The sequence below is a fragment of the Pavona decussata genome, unplaced genomic scaffold (genome assembly GCF_977016875.1).
Source record: "Pavona decussata unplaced genomic scaffold, jaPavDecu1.1 SCAFFOLD_6, whole genome shotgun sequence".
Lineage (NCBI taxonomy): Eukaryota > Metazoa > Cnidaria > Anthozoa > Scleractinia > Agariciidae > Pavona > Pavona decussata.
Genome location: NW_028145430.1, coordinates 4,971,395 through 4,980,000, shown reverse-complemented (window position 1 = coordinate 4,980,000; position 8,606 = coordinate 4,971,395). Strand labels below are relative to the sequence as shown.

The following is an 8,606-nucleotide window of genomic DNA, read 5'->3' as shown; positions in this document are numbered from 1 at the left end:
TTGTACTATCTTCTGACATATATACAGTGTACAAAATGTCGAATGAATCTACTGTAACATCTCTAAAATAAGGAAGTTTCTTACTCCTACCTAAACTGTTTGTTGTGCCACTGTAAACAAAAAGTCCAAAAGAGCACAGTATATTTAAAATAATCAACCAGAAAATCTTCCAACCCTGAAAAATACAATAAATTTGCGTTATTTAGGATAACCCCGAGCAATCAATATTCAATTTGCCTTGTATAAATCTAAAGTTATAAAAATTGTAACAAGGATCTTTGGCATAAGTATACACAAAAAGGGAGAAATGTAAAACTTAATCTTACCTGTCTCTCAGCAAGAACACTCTGGAGTTCTCTCTTGACTTTTTTCATGACTGGGTAAGATCTTTGTGGAAAAGGCTTTATAGCACTCTAAAAAGGATAAAATTCAGTTACCATTTCAAGTCAAAAGGTTGAGCTTATGGCTAATAACCAAACTTCAGAATCCAAAACTTATACCGTAAAATTCCAATAATTAAAGCCTCCTTAAAAATTAACCTCCTGAAGAAAATGAGATATTCACTGTGTTCATTTTGTTGGAAGGGAGGGATACAATACACATGTAGATAGGTCCTTTCACTCTGGATTTCTTCTTTGTTTTGAATACTACTGGCATCATAACAATGATATTGGTCAGAGGTGCAGTGCTCCACGTAAGACCACAAAATAATGATGTTGCAGGTAAGAGCTAAAAATGACCATTAAGAAAAATAAGCTGTTCAGAAAACATAAATATACAGTATATTCTCCTTTTCTTAAATTTTACTTACTAGAGACTAGAATTATTTCTTTAGGACAAATATTCCTAGAGTTTTGAATTGTTTTGAACATTTTGTGTTGGACTTGCGAAATTCAATTACAGCGCATATTTGTAAACTTGCCCTAATTTTAAAGTAAATGCCAAATATTTCGAACCATAACCAAACATTATTTTTCCTTTATTTCTTCTTTTTTTAACGTCTGTTTTGAGACTATAAATATTTCTGTACGAGGAATATTTACAGAGTAATGAATTTACAAATATTTTTATCCGAGCGGCCAAATTGCATGTGTGAAAAACATCACTCAGTAGCCAACTTGCAAGCTGTTTACAAATTAAATGCTTTCTTTCTGGCATCAATCGATAAATTTTCCTTATTGTACACATTTCAAGCTTTACACAGATACATCATTTCCACAGGACAAATATATGATTTTTTTTTGCGGAGAGCTTAATTTTTTCCATCCACAAGTATTTTATACTCCCAAACGTAACCAGAATTCAGCACTGTGATATCACAAGATCAACAAGAACAGCTGGTTCAAAAGTGGATACATCGCTTCCTTTGAAGCACCATGATCCAAATAATCAGAGATCACAAATTAGTTTTGGATACTCCCAAAGAAATGCACTTTTAAGATATAAATATAACTCCAGAAAGGATGAGGAATTTGTAACGTTATTGTACATGTTATAGCGTTCATATAATAAGCAGACTGACATGATTGTACACTGTACATGTATATAAAGCTATTAAAAAGGAATTGTGGAGCTCCGCTTTTAGTCTTGGCTAAATACATATGTAGTGCTAATGGGCTATATGGAATTAGTATTATAAAAATTTTTATTATATTATTATTATTGATTGGTCCAATCAGGTTAACAACCAGAGACGTATATACCACCTACTGACGTTCCACAATTCACTTGACTCTGAAGATGACTTCCGCTCAGGTTGTCGAACTGCAGTCAAAGTCACCACAAACAGTCCTTCTCAGGACTACACTCACCCGGATGATCATAATTTACGTACTTATAAAATTATTATTATTATTATTATTATTATTATTATTATTATTATTATTATTATTATTATTATTATTATTAAACAAATGGCCAATTGTCTTTTTGGATTAAGCAATAACTATGAATCCTAATATTAGGTTAAAGAGATATTAAGCAATAAAAATTATTGGTCTAACAAACTTGTTATTTGAGTACAAAACAATCTGACCCCATTCAGTATTGTTTATTAGTGAGAAGGTACTTACTGATAATGTTGCTCTTTCATCGTCATTCATTGTCCCTCTCATTCTTAGACTTTTTGCTGCAAAAAAGGGCACATACATGTATAAGGAATTGTTCAAAACTTACGTCCCCACTATGGGTAGGGCAAAAGTATTGGCAAAGTATGTCTTGTCTCCCCAGTGCTATACAATCTGGATTAGACAAGGCAAAGGCAAGATACAAGCAATGCCAAGAGCTTAGGGGGAGTTACAACAAAGATTTAACTGCCACAGATGCATGTGAGGCATGCATTCCCCCCTCCAAGCAAACCCTAACCTAATGTTTCCCAAAACAGACCATTTTGGGAATTGGGCAAAGTAGTGTGGGTTCAGGAGTGCAGATATAAATCTGGAAACTGGCAGTCTGACGACCAGTGCCCAAACACTTTAATTGGCCAATCCGGTATCAGCCTGCAGCAGACGCTGTGCCTTTGTGAAAACTATGACTATTCAGACTTTTGTAAGGGAGTCCCCCACTCACAGAGGGTAGTCGTCCCGAAGGGATTATTTAATGGAGGACCTTATAAGTAGCCGACCCAACTGAAAATAGAACAACAGTCTTGGTTGTGGCTCGGTAAGCACAAACTACTGTTTGTGCATGGCTGAGACTGGACACAATTATGAAGGAAGTTCACTGGGGAATAACAAGTGAGTGCCCTTCTTTGCAAATGTCTTTGAGGACTTGATCATGACACGTATGCACTGCATACATGTAACTAATATCCAACAAATGTGAGTGAAATAATTGTTTTTATTAGTAAAACAATCAAGAATTATTGCTGATCTTGCTGATTTTGCTTCGCAAGAACAACCAGAAGACAAATTAATGCTTACTTCTTCTCGGCCCATGGTAAAATGGCTCATATACCATGGCCAATCAAATCCAGGCTGGGCTAGATTGCAGAATACCCGTCCCACCAAATATCTAACTTAAAAAACTGCTCCCGCAGTCCCACAGTCGTGTTCTTTAATGCTGCTCCCGCAGTCCCGCAGTCGTCGCGCTACACATGAATATACCTCATTCTTTAATCCATGAACCGAAACAAGCAAATCCATGAGCCGAAACTTAGATTTAAGTACATATCAACTCTGGGACTGCGGGACTGCGGGAGCGCTCGTTTTACTCACTTAGATTTAAGTACTCATAGACTCTGCGACTGCGGGAATGCTCGTTTTACTCACTTAGATTTAAGTATCCATCGACTCTGGGACTGCGGGACCACTCGTTTTACTCACTTCATTTAAATATTCCTCGACTCTGGGACTGCGGGAGCACTCCTTTTTCAAGTAAGATATTTAGTGGGCCGGGTATTCTGCAATCGCTCCCAAGGCTGCAATTGCATTATTGGAGGATTGGACATCATGGCGGCCATGTTGGTGGATAGGAACAACAATTTTTTTCTCCTCTGGAAGTTAACTTCCATTTTTATGCAACTTTTTTTTGTTTTATCTACCAACATGGCGGCAATGCAATCCACCGATACAAGTATAGACCATACAAAAACTGCCGTCGATTTGTTAAGTATAACCCAATTAAACTTCTGTGCCATTACATGCTTACCTCTTTCACCGTTCAAAGCGTCTTGATCTAGAATTTGGCTCCTTGTTTCTGGAATATCTATTGCAACCTGTCGGGAATCCGCCTGTTTCTTCGGGATATATCTCAGTAGCCGGTCGGTTCCAGCTGTGCTTGGGACAGTCGCTGTGATGCTGTCGTACGAATGTAACATTTGAGACCTAGAGTTTTCCATTTCTGTTCTCTCTCCAACTCGATGCATCAAAAACGGTCTATAGATAATATTCAAGCTCGGTTCTTGCTTGATTATCCAAAGCTTAAGTAAGCGGAATTAGTTTAGCGAACAACTGAGAAAGAAGCAGTCTTTCGAGTAAACAGACACGTATTCCGAGTGTCCACTCCTTCTCCTTCTCAAAGAGAGACCCTGGGAATGAGGTTGGCCTGGTATCTCAGCAGTCACACATACATGAAGTAAGGGATGATCAGTGTACCTTAAGGTAATATGCCAATCGGTGATAAAACATACCGGCTGCTACTAAGTTCAGGACTTACTGTTGGAGGTCTAGGCCTCGCTTGGATATTTATGCAGGCAATTGTACCATCTAAGGAAGAAATGATGAAGGTATTTCAAATTCAATGCCCTCTGGTGGTTCTTGTAAAAAGAAGTGCCTTTATGTACCATTCTAGCTCTTTTAACTATTACATAATCAATAGGCAGAAGATCCAGCAAGCTCTGTTGAGCTTTTTAAAAGATCCCCGCTTAATTTTATTTAAACTAGGTATGTCAAGTAATTACAGTTTTTAATGGTACTATTAGAGCAGGTGAGTTGTCCATCCATCCATCCATCCATCCATCCATCCATCCATCCATCCATCCATCCATCCATCCATCCATCCATACATACATACATACATACATACATACATACATACATACATACATACATACATAGAAAGACTGTGTCTTGATTTTTCCGTATTACAGTGCTCGATACATAAAAGTAGAGCGTAGTATATCGAAAATAAACAAAAAAACTACACTTTCATCCCGACAAGCCTGTTTCGTGATCTCTCACTCTTCAGGGGATTTTACATACATACATACATACATACATACATACATACATACATACAGACAGACAGACAGACAGACAGACAGACAGACAGACAGACATACATACATACATACATACATACATACATACATGCACATAAACATGTATGTGTAGTTTAGATTAACACCAAACTTTTATATTAGCAGCTTGATAGAAGTGTGATACTGCGTGTTTTGGCCGATCAGTGGCGTTATAGCAATGTACTTGTATATATTTAATGTACTGGTCAAATTGAAGCTTCAACATCCTCCCCCCGGGCATACCATGGGCATTTGACCCCTTTGTCTACCTGGGGGAGTGGGGAATTTGAACCCGAGTCTCAATGTCATGTGACGTGTCTAGGTGCGTGCACAAGGCATGATAAGTTTTGGCGGAGGTTGACATGTCAATTTTGTCTGATTTTAAAGGGAAGGATTGTGGCTTTATGCGGCGCAGCTGCGCACAAGATACAAGTTATATTAAAAGCTTAAATAATCCTGGTTTAATTTATGATGTTTGACATGTTGTGCTCGTATTTCAAGTATGTTCACAGTTTTTTCTCAGTTTTTACTACATTGGATGCGAATCATTTGCTGTTAATTTAAACTTTGGTTCAAGAACTGAAGCTGCTTCTGGCATCCTAAATTCATGCATGTGCATGTGAAACTTGAGATACCACGTGCAAACATTGGCGGCCTCCTCGATTATGTTTTTACTCTAGAGCTGAGCAATTTTGATCTTCATATAATATTGTATATTGCTTAACTATATAAAATAGGATGGCCTATTTCCCCGAGGTGGGGGCATTTGAACAGCTATGGCTTGGGGAGTGGGGAGTTTGAAAACTTATTTTCCAAAAATCCAATTGCCCGGGAGGGGGGAAGGGCATGTTGGAGCTTCGATTTGACTGGTACATAAGCTTACGTCCACATTCACACACGTCATATAAATTTCGTCAATGTTTATATAGACTTTCTAGACTGATGGATTATGCTAGTTGTTAATAAGACTTCAATTGCGGCTCATCACAAGAAAGGAATGACAAAGAATAGCATGTGAGGGAAAAAGAGGCTTTTCTTTGGAAGTAGACATGACATTGATATCTGCATGAAATAAAACATGACCCGTGATCTCACAAAACAAGTGCGACAAGTGGGCAATAATTAACGGCGCCAATGTTTCTAAAATCTCACCCAAAAGCTGGTCTTTATGGGCACATTGAATCAATTCTTCATCTTCACACTAGATTCATGCCCAACGCGAATCACAGCGATTGAACATCTGGCTAATATTATGACACTTTTAAGCCGAAATCCAACACAAAATGAGCTTGCATCACAAGGATTGAATTCTCAAAACAAAAAAGGAGCCAATGAAATCATGCTGGAGCTTTTGATCCCCTGTGCGAGAAAGAAAAGTTAAGAAAACAAGATGCCTGCTATACTGGCATTACGCGTGATGCTGTGGCTGATTCATTTATTCAACTTATTCCAACAACTTATAAAACAATCCTTGCTAATGGAATAGTTTGAGTCACGAAGATCGCGTTACGTTGTTTCCCTTGTGTTACGCTACTCAGGGTTTCAAGGGAAATTGCGGGAATTCCATTGCGATAACGTAAGCTTCTCAATGACCTCTTTTCTGTCTGCAATCGTGGTCTAAGACTGTCAAAGAAAGCACGATTCCTTCGCCAGGAACTCTCCAATTTCCACCATTTTAGATGTCGAGTGCTTCTTAGAAGTTATTCTTTCGATTTACAGCTTCAAAATGGTGAAATTTCTGTTTGAAAACGGCACACTTGAGTCCACAACATGTTAGCAATATGGTGCCACAAATTTAATCCGTTTTTAATAAATATATCAAATGATGCATTGACGTCACAGGTAGGGGTGAGTGGGTCCCCTCCCTTGCGATATAAGCGACAAGAATGGATTTTGATTGGCTTGCTTTTGTTGAAGACAATCAGAACAATACATGCCAAGTCGACGAAGAAAAAAAAAAGAAATCGACCCGTTTTTAGACACGGTAATTTAAACTTTGAAAAACCTTCTTGTGCAAGCTACATTTAGAAGAGCTAAAACACATACGAGGGAGTCACCCACCATTGTCACTATTTTTATTTGCACACTGCGGGAAATTCTTCTAAGACAGCAAACCAAGAGCAACCTAAAAAGCAAAAATACTCAGTCTTGTGTGTTAATGTTTGTGAAATTATGATCCCATTAAAAAGAAGTAGGCAGTCTGCAGGGTGTGCATTTTGGAGTGACCACCAGGCGTTTTTGTGAGTGGTTACAAGTTTTACAAACAGAATTTGACCAACTCTAAAGACCATCAGACAACTCTTTCCTGTTTCTTTGTCTTTTTTTAAATAGTTCTTTGTTGTACTGTATTTTGTTTTTTATAATAAGTAAAGGTTGTTGTTGTTGTTCTTCTTCTATACACTGTGTTCTGTTTTTAGAGACTTCCTGAAGAGAGCACTTCACCAGAAGCCTTAGATGCAGCAAATAAGAGAACAGAACAGTTTTTCAAGGTTTTACAAGAAAACATGAAATCCAACAAACCTGTTTGGAAGGTCATGGGAGTTGAGGAAGCAGAGAAACGACAAAAGAGGCGAAAAGCGCTGCTGCAAAAAAGAGAGGAAATACATCAAGAATCCATCACCTCTGTCAGTGAATAAATTGCATGTCTACAAAGAACAAGAACAATAATATGTCACTGAATAACTTGAAGAATGCTTATAAGGAACAGGGAAGTCGTACTTACTCTTTTCTATATTGTTATGATTTACCAATATTTTCTTTATTTAGCACCTTCTCTTCTCACATAAGTGCAATTAAAGCATGGATGTCAAGGGTGGAGCCAGGACTATTTCATTGGTATGCACAGTTTTTGAAATCCCCTTTCCCCCAATCTCTTCCCCAAATGGCTATCATGGACATCAGCATTTAAATTTTATATTCTTAGTTGCATCGCGAGAGGCAAGAGCCTTACAAGTGCTATAACTTAAGGCGACGATGTCATTTACTTGTATCCTTTCATTAAACACATGTCATCAGCTTCTCTGATAGGCCAACCCCCAGGGCAACCAGGGTGGTATGTCTGGGAATACAAGGGGATTAATCGGATTGTTTGCTTTTGGCAAGGGGATATTCTCAAGATTGTTTGAAGATCAAAGAATATGGCAGCCACAGGGATTTACCATTTCTTTAAACTCATACATGGAGCTGAAAACTGAGATTTTACTGATAAGAAACCATAGAATTTCTACAGATTATAGCCATCTTTTAATCTCGTACTCAGATCTCACTACAGGTCCGGGTACGAGATTAGCCACCTGCTTATAAAAAGGGAAGAGACTCAAAACGAATCCTCCACAATCTTAAGGCACTTTTCCTGAAAAGAGCTTTTAAAAACACGACTTGTGGTCACAGCTTTTGGCATGAATTCCAGCACATACAACTTTCCTTGTTCGTGACAAAATGTAAGCCAATGAAATACCTTGAAATCCACAGAGTAATATTGTTAACTTGGTCATGCACTCCCCCTCCCGGGGGGGGGGGGGGTACTACTCGGAGTTCTCGGTAGGGGTGTGCCTCCCGGTTCTCCAAATCCTAAGCCCATTTCAGACCAAAACATGCCATTTTCCACCCCCGTTTCCAGACCTTTGTTGTCGCAACAGTGCCGTCAAGAATTGGTAAAATTCACCCCGAAAATCCAACTTGAATGATATATTTTGGATACTTTTTTCTTTACTTTCTTTCTCTACTATTCATATGGAGTTGAAAAACCAAACACGTTTATACTCTGTCGTGGTTCCCATGAAAACCATACCCGATTTAAGACCAGAATGGTCAAAATCTGCACCCGTTTTCAGACGAAAACGGCGTAAAAACCATACCGTTTGGGGCG

At 38.3% G+C, this 8,606-nt stretch overlaps 3 protein-coding genes across 6 annotated transcripts in view; 2 read left to right on the top strand and 1 right to left on the bottom strand.

Moving 5' to 3' along the window:
* Nucleotides 1–4,009, bottom strand: part of LOC146489331 (zinc transporter 6-like) — a 48,246-nt gene extending 44,237 nt beyond the window's left edge. For all 4 annotated transcript variants that reach the window (XM_085107846.1, XM_085107821.1, XM_085107837.1 and 1 more), the window contains exons 1-4: nt 3,649–4,009; nt 2,073–2,128; nt 327–413; nt 91–175 (exon numbers count right to left, since the gene is read on the bottom strand). In XM_085107846.1, coding sequence (XP_084963972.1) covers nt 91–175; nt 327–413; nt 2,073–2,128; nt 3,649–3,865 — 445 coding nt within the window. In that variant the 5' untranslated portion in view covers nt 3,866–4,009. The remainder of the gene's footprint in view (nt 1–90; nt 176–326; nt 414–2,072; nt 2,129–3,648) is intronic.
* Nucleotides 1–8,606, top strand: part of LOC146489322 (uncharacterized) — a 219,254-nt gene that overhangs the window by 2,920 nt on the left and 207,728 nt on the right. The gene's annotated exons all lie outside the window — the stretch shown is intronic.
* Nucleotides 4,083–7,555, top strand: LOC146489330 (uncharacterized). Its single transcript, XM_085108046.1, has 2 exons — nt 4,083–4,225; nt 7,156–7,555. The coding sequence occupies exons 1-2, from the start codon at nt 4,106–4,108 to the stop codon at nt 7,372–7,374; spliced, it is 339 nt and encodes a 112-aa protein (XP_084964172.1). The 5' UTR covers nt 4,083–4,105; the 3' UTR covers nt 7,375–7,555.

Bases quoted from the DNA above. Each gene is read 5' to 3' on its own strand.
- LOC146489330 (XM_085108046.1), top strand. From the start codon at position 4,106: ATGCCAATCGGTGATAAAACATACCGGCTGCTACTAAGTTCAGGACTT. The intron at 4,226-7,155 runs GTATTTCAAATT...TTCTGTTTTTAG, and splicing joins CTAAGGAAGAAATGATGAAG to AGACTTCCTGAAGAGAGCAC.